The sequence below is a fragment of the Leuciscus leuciscus genome, assembly GCF_965113295.1.
Source record: "Leuciscus leuciscus genome assembly, chromosome: 1".
In the NCBI taxonomy this organism is placed as follows: Eukaryota; Metazoa; Chordata; class Actinopteri; order Cypriniformes; family Leuciscidae; genus Leuciscus; species Leuciscus leuciscus.
Window position 1 is genome coordinate 25,693,133 of NC_138725.1, and position 22,843 is coordinate 25,715,975.

Consider the following 22,843-nt stretch of genomic DNA (forward strand, 5'->3'; position numbering starts at 1 on the left):
CGGCCTATCTCATACAAATCATCACACAACTTCTAATTTAGATTTTGATTAAAAATTTTGGTGGAAACTGGTACGAAGGAGTATTTAAACCGGTTCAGTCTAGTTTTTGGTATTCTGTACCTTCTACCAGACGGCAAGAGTTCATATTCCTTTCGAAGAATGTGGGACGGGTCCGACAGAACTCTCTGCACCTGTTTAAGTACAGACTGCTCATAAATGGACTGAAGGGAGAGCTTTTCAGTCCTCCCCATCACCTTCATAGCAGTCTGTACCAGGCGCTGCAACTTTGATTTTGACTGTGTGGAGAGATTGCCGAACCACGCTGTCATTCCATACCTGATGACACTTTCTATCACTGCCTGATAAAATAAAAACATAATATTCTGACTGACACCAAACACCCTTAGTCTGCGTAAAAAATACAGTCTCTGCTGTAAACGGGAACAAACATAATCTACATGGTCACTCCAGCTTAAGCGGTTATCCAGGTGGATACCCAGATACCTATATGAAGTGACCTGTTTTATATCCTCTCTATGAATGGTCGAAGGGGTATGATCCCCCACCGACCGAGGGTCAAACACCATCTCCTCTGTTTTTTTTGTGTTGATTGTAAGATAGTTTTTGTCACACCACAAAACAAATTTGTTAACTTCCATACAATACAGCGATATATCTGAGTTCTGGTCAAGCAGACTAAGAATGGCAGTGTCATCAGAAAATTTAAAAAACAAGTTGCCCGGGAGACTATTGGTGCAGTCGTTAGTATAAAGGGTGAACAGGACGGGTGAACTTACACAACCCTGAGGCGCGCCTGTACTGATGCGTTTTGATTCCGAAAGCGAGTTGTTAATCCTAACAGTTTGAGTTCTCTCTGTTAAAAATGAATAAAACCATTTAATAATAAAAGAGTTAACATTCATCTGACTCATTTTCTGTAAAAGCAGATGAGGCTGTAATGTGTTAAAAGCAGAGCTAAAATCAATGAACAAAAGGCGTACATAAGCTTTCGGATCCTCCAGATGTTTAAGAGTTAGGTGGATGATGCTATTAATTGCATCATTAGTACTCCTCCCCTGCCTATACGCAAACTGTAGTGGATCTAGTTCTGTGTTGACTTCAGCTTTCAGTAAGGATACCATGTATTTTTCAAAACATTTCATGACAACGGACGTTAAAGCCACCAGTCGTTGTTTTCTGTAGGACAGGGTTTCTTAGGAATGGGAACAATAATGGATTTTTTCCAGAGGGCAGGGACCAGATTGGAATCTACAGACCTCTGAAACACAGGGCACCATGCAGGGGTTAACTCTGCAGCGAAAGTTTTAAGGAGGAAAGCAGAGATGCCATCCGGGCCTGCAGATTTTTTTTTACATACATGGCTAAAGATTGACTGAATTATGAGGGGATCAACAACTATTCTAGAACACAGATCACTTGTTAATGACTGTAATACATTATTGCATTCCAATGAAAAGTCATGTGTATCAAACCTCAAAAAGAAATCATTCAGTTCATCTGCTTTACTCTGCTCATCATATGGTGTGAGGCCCTTTTTATGTGTTATCATATTTGTTGCAGATTTCATGGAAACCCAAAATTTTTTAGAGTCCATAGAGGCAAAGTTCTGTTCTATGACATCTTTATGTTTTCGTCTTGCATCCCTTAATAACTTATTAAGCTCCTTTTGAACTGATTTCACCCCCATCTTATCACGATTCCTAAAAGCCATTTTTTTCCGGTTGATACAGATTTTTAACTCTCTGGTTATGTATGGCTTATTGTTAGGATAGATTGAAATAACCTTCTTAGTGGCCACACAATCCTTACAGAATTTAATATAATCCGTAATAGTGTCAGTGGCCTCATCAATACCCAGATCATGAAAAATGTCCCAGTCAGTACAGAGAAATGAGCCCTTCAATGTCTCAATACTGTCATTCGACCATACAGTCACTGTCTTGGTTACTGGTTTGCTGCTCTTCAAAACAGTCTTATATTTAGGTATAAGATGGAGTGCATTATGGTCAGAGTTTGACAAAGGGGGCTTTGGACTGGCCCTGTATGCATGTTTTATATTACCGTAACATTTGTCCAACACTCTGTTGTCTCGGGTGCCGCACTTAACGTATTGTTCGAATCCAGGAAGGGAAAGTTCCAATTTGCAGTGGTTGAAATCTCCAAGAATGAAGACAGGGGCTCCCGGCGTACGTTGCAGTTGGTGGTGAACACAGTCTGCGACTCGAGCTGCAGCTCGGGCCGCATTCCCGCTGGGTGGCACATACACTGAGCAAATTATAATATTGCCGAACTCCCTCGGGAGGTAAAAGGGTCTTAAAGAGATACACAGCAGTTCAATATCAGGGCAGCAAACAGTCTCTCTCACAGAATATTTCCTGCACCAGCTGTCACTCACAAACACACAGATACCTCCTCCTCGGCTTTTCCCCGAAGTTTTTTCCCTGTCTGCACGGACTAGGGAGAAACCCTCCAGCTCGATCAAGGAGTTGGGGATGTCTTCGTGTAGCCAAGTCTCAGTAAATACCAGCAAACCCGCCTCACGGTATTCAAAACATACTCTCATGTTGATACGAAGCTCCTCCATTTTGTTTTTTAGAGAGCGAACGTTGCTCAAGATCATACCGGGCAGCGGAGGTCTACTGCCTCTCCGGCGGAGACGCTGTCGGGTCCCCCCACGCCGGCCTCTCTTCCGTAGTTTCCCGCGAAACGGCAGGATTTTAAATTCCTCCGGCAGGTTGAGTAAATCCGCGGGCGGCGATGTTATTCTCGGGTAACGGAGAGACAGCAGCATATCTCTGGAGTAGATGACTGGTAATCCACCCATCGATTGTGGAAAAGTTTGGCACATCCTTAAAAACTGCCAGACAATCAGTACAAGTAATAGTCCTTGTGCAAATAACGCCATAGTGCTCGTCTAAGATACGCAAAACAAGAATAAAAACAGCAGCAACAGCAGCAGCACGCGAGTCCGGGTCGCCAGCAGAGCAGCGCCACCGGAAATGTTTACCTTCAGGAGTCAGAAGTACCGTACTGTACTGTCCTCGCTCATGACATCAGTCAGACGGCGGACGCGGGAGTGGAAGGGGGATCGAGCGGGAATCTTTATTGGTGTCGATTTCAGTCTCTTTTTAATGATAGGCCTACGCATCTGTCAATCATCCCCGCTTGCTATTTGGGGAATGAACCCAGCGCTATGATTGGTCGAACTCTTCTTCTTTTGCTGTAGCTTGATTTGAGGACAGCGCGTGCACAGAGGCGTCACCAGGTTTTTGCGTAGTTTAGAGTGACAAATCGTATCAGCGTACTTTGAAGTCAAAATGCGTATCCGCTACGCAAAATGCGTACAGGTTGGCAGGTCTGAACCAGGCTTATATGGGGTGTGCTAAACCAGATAATGAGACACAGGTGGATGCAATCAGGGATGAGGAGTCCGGGCAGTGAGATATGGGAAATGTAGTTGTGAGTGAATCATGAAGGGCTGATGTGGAGTGCCCTCTGGTGGCTTTCAAGGGTACTCCAGCTAATGATCATTACAATAATGATGGATAGTGCATAATAATATATTATAAGGATCCTCAAAACCTCTCAAAAAGAATCTCAAATAAATAAAAATTATTAAAAAAAATCATACTTTCCTTTCAAAAGCACTCTTTATGAAATCCGATTCCCATATAACAAGTGTTTTCACAGTCACATCCATTCTCCCAGACTACTCAATTTATCCCCAGCAATCTGGATCCTGAAAGCATATTAAGGCAACAAACAGAGAGCACAGAAAAATAGTAACAACTGTCCAAACACTTACAGTACACCATTCGATCTAATCAGGAACACGAGATAACGCATCTGCCACTACGTTATCAGTCCCCTTGATGTGTTTTACAGTTAAACTGTAAGGCTGCAAAAAGAGAATCCAGCGCATTAACCGCTGACTCGGGGACTGTAGAGTGTAAAAACGTTAGAGGGTTATGATCAGAATAAACCTCCACAGGTAATCCGCCCCCTACGTACACATCAAAATGTTGAAGAGCCCAAATTAAGGATAATGCTTCCTTCTCTATTACAGAATAGTTCCTTTGGTAAGTATTTAACTTACGAGAAAAGAAACTTACAGGATGGTCAAGTCCACTCTCACCAGTCTGTAACAGAACAGCTCCAGCACCAATCTGGCTTGCATCTACTTGTATCTTAAATAGCTTATCCAGCATAGGGGCAGCTAAAACAGGAGCAACAGTTAATAACAGTTTAATATGTTCAAAAGCCTTCTGACAGTTTGCACTCCAAACAAAATTGACAGCACTCTTAAGCAGATCAGTGAGCGGAGAAACAACAGTTGAAAAATTTGGGCAAAACCGCCGGTAATACCCGACCATCCCTAAAAAGCGCATCAGCTCCTTCTTTGTTGATGGAGGAAATTGTTGAATAGCTGCAACTTTGGCTTGAACAGGACGCACCTCGCCCTGTCCAACTTCTTTTCCCAAATATCTAACAGTACCCTTGGCAAACTCACACTTTGCCAAGTTAACTGTAAGACATGCCTCAGCCAAACGCAGCAGTAGTGCACGAAGATGTACCAGATGTTGTTCCCATGTATCACTAAATACAATATCATCATCCAAATACACCGCACAACCCTCCAGGCCGAATACCACTTTATTCATCAATCTCTGGAAGGTTGCGGGTGCATTTCTCAAACCGAAACTCATAACAGAGTAAGAATATAACCCAGATGGTGTAATGAATGAAGTTATCTCTTGAGCTCTGGGAGTTAAAGGCACTTGCCAATAGCCCTTTAAAAGGTCTAGTTTTCTTGCAAACTTAGCAGAACCCACCTGATCCACACAATCCTCCATTCGAGGAAGTGGAAAAGCGTCAGGTTTAGTATTAGCATTTAACTTGCGGTAATCAGTGCAAAATCTATAAGTAGAATCTGGCTTTCTTACCAACAAGCATGGTGAAGCCCAACTGGAGCATGAAGGAACAGCGATCTCATTCTCAAGCATATACTGAACCTCTGACTCCAGCACATCCCGCTTATTGATAGGAACCCTGTAAAAACGCTGCCGAATAGGTCGCGCATCTCCCACATCATGCTGGATCAGATGCGTACGGGTGGGCACATCTGCAAACAAACTAGGAAAATCAAACAACAACTCTATCAATTCTGACCTTTTTAACTCTGACAAATGTAAAAGCAAAGCATCTAGATTCTGAAGGGTCTCTGAATTCTTTAACCGTGGAAGCAAAACACAGTCTCCAGGTACAATCACATCCTCCCCTCCTTCTACAAAAAAGGGTTGAGAATTATCCAGAGGGACAGCAGCAACAGTAACAGCTGGCTTAACCAGTTGAGTGTCAGAATTACGAGAATGATAAGGCTTAAGTAAATTTACGTGAAAACACCGTTTAGCCTTTCGCCGATTTGGAGTTGCAATTTGATAATTTTGGTCAGTCATTTTTCGAAGAACAGTATACGGACCAGTAAACCGTGCGCAAAAAGGAGAGCCAGATGAAGGTAATAAAACCAACACCTGATCACCCGGTATAAAAACACGGCATTTGGTATGTTTGTCAAAGTGTTTCTTCATCTTATCTTGTGCTCCGACAAGATTTTTCTGAGCACTCATTCCAGCTAAAAATAAACGTCTACGGAAACCATCTACATATTCCAACAAATTTTGAGGAGGATCCTTTTCACCCAATCCCTCCCTCAAAACAGAAAGAGGACCATGTACACTGTGACCAAACACAAGATCATTCGGGCTAAAACCCAAACTCTCTTGTTGTACCTCTCTAGCTGCAAGTAACAACCAGGGTAAACCCTCCTCCCAGTCGCGGTTCAACTCCACACAGTAAGCACGTAATAACGCTTTCAATGTTTGGTGAAACCGTTCGAGCGCACCTTGACTTAGGGCGTGATATGGGCTTGATTGATTGTGCTTGACCTTAATCACTCTCAAAATCTCAGCAAACATACGTGAAGTGAAATTAGACCCTTTATCGCTCTGAATAATCTTCGGAATCCCAAAAATAGAGATGAATTGGGTTAATGCTTTCACAACTGCTTTAGTAGTAATTCTTCTGATCGGATAAGCTGCCGGGTATCGAGTTGCCTGACACATCACAGTCAGCAAATATACATTACCTGATTTAGATTTAGGTAATGGACCCACGCAGTCAATTATTAGATGCTCAAAGGGTTTACTTGTAACCGCAATCGGACACAGAGGCACTGGTCTCAAAGATTGATTTGGTTTCCCTGTTAACTGACAGGTATGGCACGTTTTAATAAAGGCCGAAATATCCTTTTTCAAACATGGCCAATAAAACTGTCTCAAAACTCTGTTATACGTTTTATTTACTCCGAAATGACCAGCAACTTCACCATGCGAAATTCGCATTACCACCTCTCGACAGATTCCTCCAACAAACCTTTCTTACAGGGAATAAATTTCCTTAAGAGTATCTTATCCTGGATAAAATATCCACTGGCAGCACTTCTTACCTCCTGTGATGGAATAACATTCTCAAACAGTTGTTGTAACCCAGGATCATTCTGTTGTGCAGTCATCAACTCCCTATGAGTAATAGGAAAAAGAGTAGACAAACCAGGCACAACACAGTTAAACACTTCTTTTTCTTCACAAGATGCCTCATGACTCCTCGAACGAGTTACTGCACACGTTACAAATACCTCAGGGAATTCTTGCTTTAGTACATCAGACTTTTCAATCAATGGAGTGGACACTACCACAGGTGGTGGAATTACCTCTCACCATACCCTATCTCCAGCTAAATTATTCCCCAGTATTACCATGACACCCTCCACTGGCAATGATGGACGCACTCCCAGGGTTACTTCTCCACAGACCAACTCCGAAGTCAAGTTTATCCTGTGCAAAGGGACAGAAAGAGTTTGTAATCCAATTCCCCTGATTAAAACATTCTTCCCTTCACTTGATGCATCAGAAAAAGGCAGGACCGATTCAAGAATAAAGGATTCTGAAGCTCCGGTATCTCTCAAAATCTTAACTTGGACTTTTTTATCAGAATTAATCAAAGAAACAAAACCCTCCGTAATGAATGGTGCAAAGTGTTTTGTGCTGTCACTCTTTGACTCAGACACTGCATTACCTACTTCCATCGAAGCACTACCCGCAAAATCATTAAATCCTGTAGTCTCCGTCATCAACACTGGACTAACATTTGCATTTGTCCTATTCTTTGGACTAAATTTCAACTTTGAGGCCAAAATAGGACACTTATTTTTCCAATGACCAACATTGAAACAGTAATTGCATACTAAGTCTCGGTCACTCCTCCCACGACCCTTTTTCTAAAAATTTGAAACATAGGTTTGTTCAAATCTCTTTGATGCCACCCTATTTTCACTAAAGTTACCATACTGACGCCCTGGTCGATCCTCTTGATACACATTTTTATGCGTCAATATGTAATCATCTGCCAAGACTGCAGCTTCACTCGCGTCATTTGGCTTCTTTTCGTTTATATAGGTAGCAATATAGTCAGGTACAATGTTCTTAAATTGTTCTAAAATAACCAAGTTACGCAACCTCTCGAAATTATCAACATCGGAAGCAATACACCAACGATCAAAATGTGAAACAAGTTCTCTTACCACCTCAGAATGTGTTTGGCGGTCACCTTTTCTCCAATTCCTAAAACGCTGGCGGTATGCCTCAGGAACTAACTCATAAGCTTTTAGGATAGTCACTTTTACCTTATCATAGTTTCTTCTGTCTTCCATCGTAAGCGCTGCGTATGCCTCCTGTGCTTTACCTGTAATGACAGTTTGAAGCATAATAACTCGGACCGCACTTGGCCATTTCTGCTCCTCCGCTATGGTCTCAAATAAAGAGAAAAAAACATCAGGGTCACGTTCGTTAAATTTAGGGAGCAGTCTTAAATTACCGGCAAAATCAAAACTGCCAGACGAATGTAACTTTTCACCACCCTCTGGGGATAATATACCCTCCTTTATTAATTGCAAACGTTCCGCCTGCAGCTCAAACTCTCGTTCTGATTTTTCAAACTCTATTTTTTTCTGTGCAAATTCAATTTCGCGTTGTTTGAGTAAATTATCTGTTCTTAATTTTTCAATCTCCAACTCATACCGTTTAGTTTCCATGACCAAATCTCTATCGTGAATCTGTTGCATGTGCAAAATCTCTTTTTTCTGTTCGAAAGACAACCCTGAAAAAATATCTAACGAAGAAGTTATTATTTCAACGTCATGTTTTTTCTTTGCAGAAACGATCAAAAGATTATTTTCGATTAAACAATCTCTCACAATAGACCGAAGTTCATTCTTCTTTATTTTTTTTTATCCACATCACCAATTTTAAACAGCTCTACAAGTTCCCACAATTGTTGCTTCACAAATGAATTTAACACGTCCTCCGACGGCGCTTTAACAAATTCTTCAACGGATGTCATTTTAACCTTTAACTTGTTAATTACACTCTCAACTTAAAGTAAGTGCATTAAAAACCCTAATAAGCAACGGACAAAAACACTCATTCAACTTTTCCCCTTCTACCCTACCTAACAACCCACTAACCTATTCTATGCCTAATCTTCATGCAGCGTTCAAGAGTAAAGCGACTTTAAACACCAAATACCGCTGGTTTCGAAACTGAGCAATACAGCCCAATCCGTAGCCACGGCGGTGTGCTTCACCCAAAAGCCTGCACAAAAATAAAAAAGGCAAAATAACAAATCAACGCAAAGCGTTGCTAATACCTACAGGGGAAAAATGAATAAGGTTTCATCCGTACCTCAATAACATGCACTTACCTTAAACGACTACCTTCGAACTCACGGGACATTTCCAACATACATAATCTAATCAAAGATTTACATACATCTCCAAAATAATGCGAATAAACAAGATTAACTTTCACATTAACATCCAACAGAGCACTAGTCTACCAAATGAGCTAAACAATGCCTACATTTTAATCAAACAAACTCTCATTTGTTAACTAATTACTCTTTTAGGACGAGCCCCCATTTGTTACGATTCTTCTCAAAGATCGCAACAAAGTAAGGGAGACGCCACACAACCGCTACGTAAACAAATAGATTTATTTAAATAAAGTAATAAACATGAAATGTTAAGAGATCAGTATAAGTGTTAGTCAGTGTGTCAGTATGTAACTGTAAGTAGCAAGCTCAAGTGATATCAGTTCAACCATATCAGTTCAACCAAACATAACAAGAAGTCCAAATCAGAATATCGTCATCAGGGAAGTATATCACATCAGATCTCCGAAGCGGTTGTGATCTCCCATAGCCCACACATCCCGTCAGCTCTCTGGAAGCCTCCAGAGCCGCAACAACACCAGCGAGCCATCGTCTACCTCTCTGTTTGACCCAGTGTCTTTTAAAGTACCATGATCTGGTTCAGGTGTAAAGCCACGCCCTCCAGTAATCAGCCTGTAACTTGGGAACAAACACACAAGCACTCACTGCACAAGGACTCATTGAACCGTCACAGCAGCCAGTGTGTCGCCGGCCGTACAAATCTGGAACGCGGTCATTCTTAGAAGTATTGATACTAATAAATTAAGGAATCGTGACGTTTTTAATTTCCGATTACTTTTGAAGTATTGGTGCACCGTGCAACAGAGCAAGGTAGGGAACGTACTTCCATATGTCACTCCTCGCGTCATCTTTTTCCACGAGTCGTGGACCACTTGTGCTCGCACATGCAGCCATCTCGCTGTAGTGTTTTGTCACATGACACTGCGTGCGTCAGGAAAAAAACACAGACGTCCATAGGGAGGCGTTTTTTATTTTATTTTATTTTTTAAGTATCGATACTGATAAATGTAGGTATCGTGACGTTTTTAATTTCCGAGTATCGCAATACTTTTGAAGTATCGGTACACCGTGCAACACTAGTCTGTCACACATTTTTTTTTTAAACGGATCGGGTTCAAATTTCCGTGTTTAAATTTCCATGTTTTTCGCATCCGTAGCAAGTATTTTGAGAGGTGTTTTGACTATTCAGAGCCACCGAATGACGAATACGGAAAAAACGAATATGAAAGTTTTGGATTCAGTCAGAGGTCAAGGAGCTTAACAAGGTTGCGCTGTTGAGGCTCGCACAGCCTCTCGAGGAGAAATCGAAACAAATGAGCGCAATTTTATAACAGTCTATGAAAGTAGCACACACAAAGAAACTCTGTTAACATTCTGCGGTAAAAATTCAAAATGTGCAGTTTTTATATTTATAACATATGATACAGTTCAGCAACATCACACGACCAAGTGTGCTTAATACCATCACGATTGAAAATGTGACACTGATGTCATATGACAGTTAAATAAACCAGTAATATTAAGTCACTTTCCTTTTAGACGAAATATTGACTCTTTTTGTTCTAATTTAGCAGCGAAAATAGTTCCAATCCGAACAAAGATCACAGCATAGCGCGTCTCACAGCAACACTCAATCTTGTTTTGAATGATTCAGCGCTTTGAACGAATCGGTAGAGTCAAAGATTCACTGACCCATTCATAAACATCTAGGCTTGTTCGACGTGAACCGGCGCTACACAGACCGATCGGTGAATGACATCAAAGTACCGCGAGAGAGATTAGAGAGCAGATGCTCCTTATGCTTTGAATCGCTTAATAAGACCGCTTATCACCTGCATTTCCATGCTCACTATCGACAAACCAATCAAATCCTTTTATATATATGTAATGCGATCTGGGAAAACCCGTCGGATGTCGCGCTGGTACGTTTTCAGTAAGATCTAAAAATAGATCGAATGCCAGTTTTTTGTTAAAATTGGGGTTTCATTAAATTATTATTCTATATCATCTTGTCTATCATCTCTGAATATATCTTGCCAAAATTCAAACAAATGCTTCCGGTGCGCTGCTCAGCGGCAGCACTGCGTTTCAGTATACCATGTTTACGGTTTGTTTGTTTGTTTGTTTACGAGTGAGTCAGTCCGGTTGGTGATTAGTAGTGGAAAGATGAAGGTTGAGAATAACGTACTCCTGATCTGGATTTTGTGGATGATCGGCGGCTATGGACTATGTTTGACAATGCAATGCCCAACTGCACTGCACAATGCAATGCAATGCCCAACTGCACGTGGAATCTCAAACACATGCGGTGTCACGAGGGTTGCACGCCCCTACACTTGGGAGATGTTGCTGGAGTTAAATTTCAAGACAACGCAAGAGTCGATAACAGGCCAGTCTAAGGATCTGTTTGAAAATGTTCCACGTGAGCTGGTGAGAACAAAACGAAAGAAAAGAGGAAAAAGAGGAGGAATTCGGAGCCGACTGCAAAGGAGATTTAAACGACCACCGTTGCCGTCAATTGTCTTCAGTAATCTGCGTTCTCTGAATAACAAAATAGACATGATAAGATCACACACAAGGTACTGTAACGAATTTCGAGAAGCATCCTTGCTTTGCTTCACGGAAAGTTGGTTGAAGCCCACAATGCCTGACTCGATTTTTGAAATCCCTGATTTCACTTTAGTTCGAGCTGATAGAGATAAATCGTCAGGTAAAAATATAGGGGGAGGTATCTGTGTGTATATTAATGAGAAATTCTCGGCATGACTTTAAGACCTTTTTATCTGCCTAGAGAATTTGGTTGTATTTTGGTGTTCGTGGTATACGTACCGCCCAGCGGCAAACCATCTCAGGCAGCAAGCCTGATTGCGGACTATGTTCACGAACTACAACTCAGCTACTCCGATGCCCCTGTGATTATACTGGGTGATTTAAACCAGTGCAAATTGGAGACTTTGTTGCCGGGATTCGAACAGTATGTAAAAACTCAAACAAGAAACAATAACGAAACAAACAAGAAATGGCTTTGTGAATGTCAGGAATGCTTATGTGTCCAAAAGTATGCCACCAATTTTAAATTCTGACCACAATGTTGTGCTTATGATTCCCGTGTATAGAACTAAACTTAAAAAAAGTAAACCAGAAAAGAAAATGATTAGAATATGGTCAAATGAAAGTGTAGAACAACTGAAAGCCTGTTTTGATTGGACAAACTGGGAAATCTTTGATGAAGGCTCATTAGATGAAAAGAACTACAGTGTTAAATGATTATATAAACTTCTGTGTGGAGCTGAACATACCTACTAAAGAGATTAAAGTTTATCCAAATAACAAACCATATGTGACTAAAGATATTAAAGAAATGATAAATGTGAGGAAAGTAGCTTTTAAAGATGATAAAAATAGTCTGGTACTTAAACAAAGAGAGTTAAAAATTAAATTAAAAGAAACAAAAGAAGTTCATAGGAAGTGTTTGGAGAAAGCATTTAAAATTAACAACTCTAAAAAGGTTTGGGATATTATGAAAACTATGTCTGGACTGTCGTCCTCAAATAAATCCATTGTAACTGATGATGAACTTAGGTTTGGGAACGAACTAAACACCTTTTTTACACGGTTTGAACTAACAGGCAAACAAGATAAGAACAAAGAAACAACACATAGAGTTTTAATACCATCAGATAGAATTGTTATTGAGGTTGAAGATGTCAGGAAAATGTTTCAATCTATTAATACAAAAAAGGCTGTGGGTCCTGATGGATGTAGTGCAGGCCTCTTAAAAAAATTCGCTCAGGAACTAGCACCTGTGTGGCAACCAGTATTTCAAGCTTCAGTTGACACACATGCTGTTCCTGTGATATGGAGAACCGCAGACATAAAACCACTACCGAAGATATCATGTGCAAAAAAATACAAAGACTTTAGACCAATAGCTCTCACTTCCGTGATTGTGAAATGTCTAGAGAGACTGTTACTTCAGTATTTGGTTGCGGCAGTTAAATATAGATTAGATCCATGGCAGTTTGCCTATAAGAAAGGCTGTAGTACTGAAGATGCAGTTGCTGCTTTAGTGCATATTATCTCTAAAAATCTAGATAAACCAAGAACAATTGTGAGAACTCTGTTCTTGGACTTCTCTTCTGCATTCAACACCATACAGGTTGACAGACTGGTGTTAAAACTCGTACAGCTGAGGGTGAACCCTTATCTGATTCAGTGGTATACATCATTTCTCACAGATAGAGTTCAGAGAGTCAGGGTGAATAAAACCGTGTCGTCTGAAATTATTACAAATGTCGGAGTACCGCAAGGTTGTGTTAGTTCCACCATACTTTTTACATTATATACTGACGACTGTAGAACGGACATGTTAAATCAGTATATTTTGAAGTACTCTGATGATACTGTCCTAATATCTGTGTTGAATGACTTAGATAGTTCTGAGGTTCATCATCACGGTGTAAGTAAATTGATTGAGTGGTGTGAGAATAATGCTCTTATCATTAATACGCGTAAAACTGAGGAGATTGTATTTGGGTCAACGGCAGATATAGCGCCCGTCTTTATTCATAAGGAGGAAATTAGACTGGTTAAGACATATAAGTATTTGGGAGTGACCATAGATGATATGTTATCTTGGAAAGATCACATTGAGACCCTATGTAAAAAGACTAAGCAGAGAATCTATTTTCTTCGCCGTCTTAGGTCTTTTGGAGTAAGAAGGCAGATTCTTCTGCTGTTTTTTAGGTCTGTGATAATGAGTTTACTGCAATATTGCAATTCTAGTTGGTATAAAAGTCTGTCTGTCGTGTTAAAAACAAAGGTTTTTAATCAATTAAAAATCTGCTCAAAGATAGTAGGTCAGCCGCTTGAGAAGCTTTATGACTCTGCTTATCACAATAATATTCTCAGGTTGGCTGACAATATAGCTTCTAATCCCATGCATATTTTGCACAAAGAGTTTGAACTACTACCGTCAAAGCGGAGGTATAGAGTTCCCAAATTTAATAAGGTGAAGCTGAAACACTCTTTTGTGCATCAGGCAATCCTAGCGCTGAACAAAAAAACCTAATCAGAGATCAAGAGTATTGGGATGGTGGGGTTGTAGATGGATAAGTGTTGTATTGAATGTATAATTGTGTGGTTTGAGTGAATGTCAATGTTAAATGTATGTTAAATGTTGTAGTAAACATGGATACTGTTATGTAAGAAAAATTTCAGACTTCAGTCTGACAATAAAGTATAAAGTAAAGTAAATTATTATTCTATATCATCTTGTCTATCATCTCTGAATATGTCTTGGCAAAATTCACTAGTTTAGTGCAGAAAAATAGCAATTTATAGTAGCAATTTATACGCCTATAGCTCTCCTTCTCTTAAAGGGGTGGTATAATGCCCTTTTCATCAAGATGTAAAATATATCTATGATGTCCCCAGAGTGTGTGTGTTAAGTTTTAGCGCAAAATAGATAAAACAGATATTTTTATATAGCAAGTTAAAGTTGTCACTTTTTGAGGGTTTGCAAAAACGCACCGTTTTGTGCCTGGCCCTTTAAATGCAAATGAGCTGCTGCAGAGGGCGGGGTTTCAAGAGCTCGTGTCTGTTAGCAGCTGCTGTTACCTCACGCAGACACACTAAAATGACAGAAACTGTTCTGCCTTTAATGTTAAACGGAGTCAGACAAAGATGGAGAGACTCAAGAAGAAGTGACAACATGTAGAATGCAACAGGACGTCTCTGAATGGTTAGTTGATCAATTTATGTTGCTTATGTGGAGTTAACTATCTTCAATTAGGATATTCTAGGGTGACCATATTTTAGTTTTCAGAAAACAGGACGGGGGCGTGGTTGATGGGCGGGGCATGATTTTTGGGGGGCGTGGTTAAGGGGTGGGGGCGTGGTTTGGGGAGAACATCAAAAAATACAAATGCATTCACAACCTTGCAACTATGTTATACTTTAATACATAAAGTAATACATCCTTTCCATTCAATGTTTGGCACGCAACAATAGAATACTATATATATATATATATATATATATATATATATATATTTATACTACAGGGCCGTTGAATGCTTGAATCTGATTGGTTGACGAACGTTCTACGGTGTGCATTATTTTCAGGGAAACGCACGGCTAAAGTAGTTCCAGGCAGGTCTTGACCGCATTACAGTTCCATATCACTTCGCGTAGTCAACTGTAATAACGGAAAATAGGATACAATTCATAACAAGAAAAAGCATTTCGCCCCATGCGCTTGATCTGCAATTTTCAATGTCTAGCTTCACAATCAATAGAAACATGCAGTTTAATTTGAATAAATAAACTATAAAGTCCTATCTATAATCAATAGAAAACTGAATATAGGCTAAATAAATGGATAGTCCTGCAGCATGGATTTTTATTGCAGATAATTGAACAAATAAATAATTATTGATAGGCCTACTTGTTAAAAGGGCTTTGGGTTTCATTTATTTGGCTAGTCTACTGTCATAATAAAAATAAAAATAAAGAATTAACGAATTAATTAAAACGAATTTAATAAATAAATAAATAATAATATTGACGCACATATGCTTTTCTGTCTCATTATTGCAACATCTCTCTCTAATAACTGCATTAATAACTGAATAAAGCCGGGAACACACTTTAAGGCCGGTTATGAATGTAATTTGATACTTATGACTGATCATGCCCAAACGCGTGTTCAGCGCGTTCAGTCTGTGTTCAAAGTCGGTGTTTAAAATCTGCTGCAGTCGATGAAAACAGTCAGAGAATGTGTCAGCTAGTCGTGTGTCCCCAGCATTAGTCTGCTATCAGCGGCTCAAACCTCCGTTACTAACTCTACCTAACCCTAACCCTAACCCAGCATTAGTCTGCTATCAGCGGCTCAAACCTCCGTTACTAACTCTGAAATGACGTTTTGGAATTAGCAACGGAGGCATGGGATTAGATGCGTAAGAAATTAGTCCTACATACAAGAGCGTTTTAATGACAAAAACTTTACAAACGTCTTGAAATACATAATCTGAACAATGTTTCGAGGTGTGGTAACTGTAGTATAAGCGGAATAATTGACTTCAGGCCGTTGAATTATTAGAAAAATAATGCACACCCGAGGTGTAACGGCCACTCCGCTTCGCGTCGTGACCGCATTACCACCTCGGGTGTGCATTATTTTTCTAATAATTCAACGGCCTGTCGTCAATTATTCCTTACATATATATATATATATATATATATATATATATATATATATATAAAGTTTAGCTTTTAACACCTTTTACATGACACTATTAATTTTCATGGCCATAGCAGGTTAAAAATCTACCACTACAAAAAAATAAAAAATCTACTATACTATTTCAGTAAAAAAAAATGTCAATCCTCCTGATGTTCTCTTAGCCTATACTTTCTTTATGTGCGCTTTTAGGTCGCTAGCACCTTTATGTGACACTGACACGTACGTGCCAGCTTTGCAGTTCATGCATTCTGCTTTACACGGATTCCGACCGAAACGAAAACACGGGAATTTTCTCTGTAAATCATCTGTGAATTTACATTTGGGCTTTTTTTTTTTTACGCTGTTAGCTACTTACATCTTCCCTCGCACTTGACCGTAAACTGAAAGCGTAAAGCGTCACGTTGCTAAAATTCTATGAACGTAAAGTCCGCCTACTTTGATTTGATTGGTCATTTCAAATATTCTGACATGGAAAAGCAGTGACAGACCAATGACAATGAGGCTGCGATGAACAGACACACACACACACACACACACACACACACACACACACACACACACACACACACACACACACACACACACACACACACACAGAGGCCTCTGTATTCTGTGCTCTCTGCTTGCCGCTGCGGATTGAAGAACGCGCTGATTATAACAAGACGGGACGAAGCCGGTTTCATTTGTTTTGTGTGCTAAGGCAAGCGTGTATTTAAAGAACACTCTTAATGGCCCAATGAAAAATAATGAAAACCAGGACATTTTCATCACTTTTTAAAAAACAGACAGGACGGCCAGGACAGGACGTGAAAACAGGACATGTCCTGGGAAAACAGGACGTTTGGTCACCCTAGATATTCTGTCATGATAAATCTATAAATTGGTCATATATGAACTGTTGTGAGATGCACACAGAGTGACTTTCTATTGCATGTGAAAAGATGGATGCTAAAGTTTGAGCTGACTCACAACAACTTTTCCTCTTCTCAACATGGACTGCGTGTTCCCGGGGGCAGGGTTTATGTAAATTCTAGGGTTAGTGATGTCACTAACCCGAGAGGAATGTTGTGTAGTCCCATCCAGCCGTTTGTTGTAGTCCTTTTCTTTAAAAGCAAATATCTCCCTTTGCTTTGAACTTTGAGCGTTGTAACTTTGCAAATGTTGTTTATGCTCAAACAGCAACATTACACACTAACTAAAGGTAGAAAAGTGAAATCACACTCAACCACCCCTTTAAAGCAGCACTCAGTAGCTTCGGGATTTCTTCGCTGTATTCTCGCTTTTTGCTCGCAGGTTTCTCTCTAGAGCTCCCCCCACAGCTTCGGAATAGATATTTGACAACACTGTTGTAAAAACTCGTTGGTGATTCTCAGACACCAGAGGCTATAGATCAACGACATCAAAGCAGACGGGACATTCTTTAAAACGTCTTCTTCATTCGGGTTCGGACAGCGTGAGGGAGCGCAATAATGACAGCATTTTAGCAGATTTCTTTTGGCCGTAAAGCAATTGTTTACATCGCGAGACCTGATATCACGCGAGACTTCCTGATGCGGCGGCCGGCGGCCCGCCGGCTCAAAGTTGCAAGTGCGGATTTTCCGCTCACGGGCACCAGGGGGGTGCGAAACGACCACCATTCAACCCGAAATAAGTAATATAACCATTCCAATGACTCCGAAGCTGTTCAGTTAAGGTAAAAAAGTACAAACACTACAAACACAGTTCACCTATCAAAATAAACCACATAACTGTATAAAGGTATATCAATGTCCATTTCCCGCCACTCATGTGTAAGGGTGTCACGATTTCGATATTAAATCGAAATCGATCGAAATTAATGCTCAATCTCGATTATCGAATAAAAAAATGGAATCGTCGATGCTGCCACGCCCCATATGTCACGTCAGCTCGGCTTGCCTGTAATAGGTAAAACTCCTTTTCTAGAGAATATTGAAGCCTTTATTTTAAAACGCATTGCAGCTGCACAGCGAGAGCATCATAGCTCGTCTGAGCGAGCTGATTGGCTGTGCTGCGGCAACTGCACGAACCTATGGCGAGTAGGAGCGCTTGGCGCCCTGCCAACCTCGAGCGCGCTAATTTGGACGCGGCTGAAGTGTATAAATTCAGAGAAAACTCACCAAAGGACTTTAGGTTTAAATCGACTGAAGCGAAGTACCTGATATGAGCGAAATAGCACGGCAAGGCAACGCAGTACTCGTTCCCTTATCGCTGAGGGAACCGAGGTTACGCAAGTAACCAAGTACGTTCCCTTACGAGAACGTTCTCTCGTACTGCGTTGCAAACGCTGTGGGAACCCTATTTAAAACGCTGTGCTATTCGCCTGTGACTGCTCTGAGGAGTCCAGGGAGCCCCAGGACTATAATAGGTTATATTGTTTAAGTTTCCAATTGACTGAAGATATAAGTTATTGTTACATTATGTTGTTAATAAGTGGTACATTGCGAACAAAGGTCAGTTATTATTATATTGCATAAAAGTCTAAAAATGGCATAGCTTGTGCTTTCAAAAAAAATGTTTTGTTTTTTTTTAAATCGAGAATCGAATCGAACCGTGACTTTAGAATCGAAAATGTAATCGAATCGAGGATTTGGAGATTCGTGACACCCTTACTCATGTGTAAACTACAACTGCACACAAGTTTTTGTTTTGTTTTTTATCCAACGTTATCGTGAGATGCGGAGCGGAGCACAAGAGAACACTTCAAGAGTCTGAAGTAGCTGCTCGCTTAAAAGATCTTGCTCGCCTCTCAATCGTCCAATTTCAAAACAGTTTTCACAGGATGAATTTTGAGTTCATAAGCTTTCGAATGATACCTAATCTATGAGGATTACTAAAATATGTGATATGAAAAAAAAGGCAATAAAAAAAGAGCGGCAATCGCCCAGCTAGCAGGACGTGACAGTTAATTAAACCCGTTTTTCTCAAAATTCCAGCCGACTTCAGATAACCATAACTTTTGTTACCGACAAACGCTGAAATAAATAAAAACTGATTTGGAAAAGGTTCGGAACCAGCTTTAATATGGTATCAACACCTGTAATCGGTAAAATTTCACCATGTGGTGGGTTTTCCCAGATCGCATAACATATATATATATATATATATATATATTATATATTTTTTTTTTTTTTTAACAGACCAAACACATTTTTATTTTTATTCAGGAGTTATAAAACGATAACTTTTGATAACAGTAGCCTATTCATAAAAAAAGTGACTCACAGGGCGGGCCAGGCCTAGCCTGGGGTGCGTTTCCCGAAAGCATCGTCGGCCAACTATGGTCGGAAGTTCCGTCGTTACCAATAGAGTTCAATGGACATTGCGATGAACTTGCGACCATAGTTGGCCAACGATGCTTTCGGGAAACGCACCCCTGGTTCTACCAGACTCTCGTACATTTCATTTGTACAGAGAGTCTGGCCTCTCTCCATTGAGAAACGTTTACTTCCTTGTAGGCGGGTTCTCTGTTAAAGTTCAAAACTATTGGATCTGCCCAGAGTCACTCAGGATCTGCCATAGCCAATCGCTAACGTGTGGTTGTGACGTATGTCATGCGCCGAAACCGGCCGGAAACAACAAGTCCGAATGATCAGAGGATTATGTTTAGAATAAGATGTCTGTCAACGAGAGCTGCAGGTTTTGTTCATCGAATTTAAGAGTTCAAGGAACAATTGTAAATTCTAAATGTATATTTGACACTAAGGACAGTGATGTATTCAGTCAACTGTCGAAGCTGGGTCTAATCATTAACAATACGCCGCTGCGGTCGTTTCGGATCTGCCGCAAATGCTGTACAGTGATCACCAGGCTACTGCGCGCCAGGCTACTATATATAAAGTATATAGTCCTATCTATAATCAATAGAAAATTAAACTGAATATAGGCTAAATAAATGGATAGTCCTGCAGCACGGATTTTTATTGCAGATAATATAACAAATAAATAATTATTGATAGGCCTACTTGTTAAAAGGGCTTTGTGTTTCATTTATTTGGCTAGTCTACTGTCATCTGTCAGTTATGGAAAAAAAGAATGAACGAATTAATTAAAACGAATTAAATTAATAAATAATAATATTGACGCACATGCTTTTCTGTCTCATTATTGCAACATCTCTCTCTAATAACTGCATTAATAACTGCATAATGAATGTAATTTGATACTTATGACTGATCATGCCAAAACGCGTGTTCAGCGCGTTCAGTCTGTGTTCAAAGTCGGTGTTTAAAATCTGCTGCAGTCGATGAAAACAGTCAGAGAATGTGTCAGCTAGTCGTGTGTCCCCAGCATTAGTCTGCTATCAGTGGTTCAAACCTTCGTTACTAACTCTAAAATGACGTTTTGGAATTAGCAAATTAGTCCTACATACAAGAGCATTTTAATGACAAAAACTTTACCAACGTCTTGAAATACATAATCTGAACAATGTTTCGAGGTGTGGTAACTGTAGTATAAGCGGAATAATTGACTTCAGGCCGTTGAATTATTAGAAAAATAATGCACACCCGAGGTGTAACGGCCACTCCGCTTTGCGTCGTGACCGCATTACCACCTCGGGTGTGCATTATTTTTCTAATAATTCAATGGCCTGCCGTCAATTATTCCTTACATATTCGGCAGTTTTGCAACAACGGACCGAATAGCTTTTCTCACGTCTTTCTCCGCTGCCATTACTGAACTCCAACTTAAACTGACGCACTACATCAACGTCATCGTTCTCAGCCACTCCCTCTGTTCACTGATTGGTCCGACAAAAAATTGGTTTCTGGAAACCTAAGAATATACAGCAGTCCCAGACGTAGTACTGAAGGAAAATGAAATTGAGCGGAAGTGCGTAGGAGGGCGCAGCCAGGCTAGGCCAGGCCCCCAATGCCTGCCCATGGCGCCGGGACTGAAAACACATACGAGAGGACAGTCAATGTTTTATTTTAATTAAACGAGAGGTCAGTCAATGGTTTTATTTTGAATTATAAAACGGTTAGTTCCAATCCTTGATTCTGATTGGTCAATAGCTGTGCTTTATTCACGATAAAACACGGCTATGACCGCTTCACCCAATGGTTCTATGTATCACTACAACACCCCGAGCAACCACTCTTAGCAACTTAAACACATGTGTGATCTCATTGATATTGTTCATTGAAGCTATAGTGGAGTATTGTGAGAGATCGAGAAAGCGAGTGTAAAGTTACCTGCATTCACAGTAGACATTGCATTTTCCTTCAGGTCAGTCCTATATTCATAATAAAATAATCCGTTTGAATGTCCGCTGCGATATCTTGTCCTTTTAACAGTTAACCGTTAAGGGGTTTTCCCGTGCCTATAACGTTAGTCATCTGTCAGTTGCGTCTTCCTTCTCCGTGAAAACAAGTTTGAGTCTTTTCAATATAAAAGTTTTCTTTGCGGTCAGTGAGTCAGTCTTAGCCGCCATCTATTGGCGAAATAATGTATGTAACTTCTGTTGCTGTTCACGGTCAGGGACTATTTTTTCCAGCGGAAGGAATGCTTTTAGTGCTTTTAGTGATTTTACTTCATGAAAGTTGCATAGATAAATATTTTTCGGCTTTAATATTTGTATTGTGTGGCAACCGTTTTATAAAAGCAATAAGGTACTCGAGGCAAGTGCTGTATCGTGAATAAGTAACGGCTGAAGGGGCTGCAGGCACTCCGCTTCGCGTCGTGCCTAACAACGCCCTTCAGCCGTTACTTATTCACAATACAGCACAGCCTCTCGTACCTTATTGCTTACTTATACAATGGCTTTATTTTGAATTATACGAGAGGTCAGTCAATGGCTTTATTTTGAATTAAACGAGAGGTCAATGAATGGCTTTATTTCGAATTAAACGAGAGGTCAGTCAATGGTTTTATTTTGAATTATACAATGGCTTTATTTTGAATTATACGAGAGGTCAGTGAATGGTTTTATTTTGCAGGGAGGAAGGACTCGCAGAAGGACTCCTCTTTTCTCCCAGAGGAAATAGAGATGCCTACAATATTACAATAAAATATGACAATAAAAATATTGGTAAGTTTTCAGCAAATCTGCAACAATATTTAAAATAGCAAAAACTTATTGAGGATTGTTCATTGTTTTATGTTTTATTTTTTTATTCTCAGAAAAAAGAGGGGGAAAAAACTCTGACCACCCTGAATAAATAGTGACACCATCAAGTTTAGATTAAAATATGTTTACAAATAACAGCAAGATTTATTTTCATTTATATTGTAATAAATGTTGGCAAACAATTGATTATGATTTTTTTTCTGATATGTATTCTTCTGAAAAACCTTCTTCTGAAAACTCCCCAGAAATAGAATATATACAAGACTGGTTGAATGGATTTACTGTAACTGATGACGATGAAACAGAAAAGAGAAATGTTAAAGTCAAGGGCAAAGTTGAGATTTTTATGGACGATCTTAAACAGCTCCAGAGGGACCACGCAAAAAGAGCTCGCAAGACGGAGAAGATGGAGATAAAGGCGCTGGCAAATGTCCTCCACAAAGGCTTAACCCTACCAAGACGAACGGATTCATCGTGCTCAGCAGTTAATAAAGATTATCAAACAAGTTGAATGATTAAAAAAGAAAATAATAAACATTGCAAACAGTTTTATGGTTGAAAATAAAATAAAATGTTCAAACGAAGAGATGTTGAATTTGCAGAGCAAGCTCAAGTTACTTAAAGCCTAATTTGAGCTTGAC

At 40.0% G+C, this 22,843-nt stretch overlaps 1 protein-coding gene across 1 annotated transcript in view; it reads left to right on the top strand.

Annotated features, from left to right (window-relative positions):
- Nucleotides 1-22,163, top strand: part of LOC309502007 (uncharacterized protein) — a 50,673-nt gene extending 28,510 nt beyond the window's left edge. Inside the window, exon 6 of the mRNA XM_082174327.1 lies at nt 22,072-22,163. Coding sequence (XP_082030453.1) covers nt 22,072-22,142 — 71 coding nt within the window. The 3' untranslated portion in view covers nt 22,143-22,163. The remainder of the gene's footprint in view (nt 1-22,071) is intronic.
- Nucleotides 22,164-22,843: the final 680 nt, after the last annotated feature.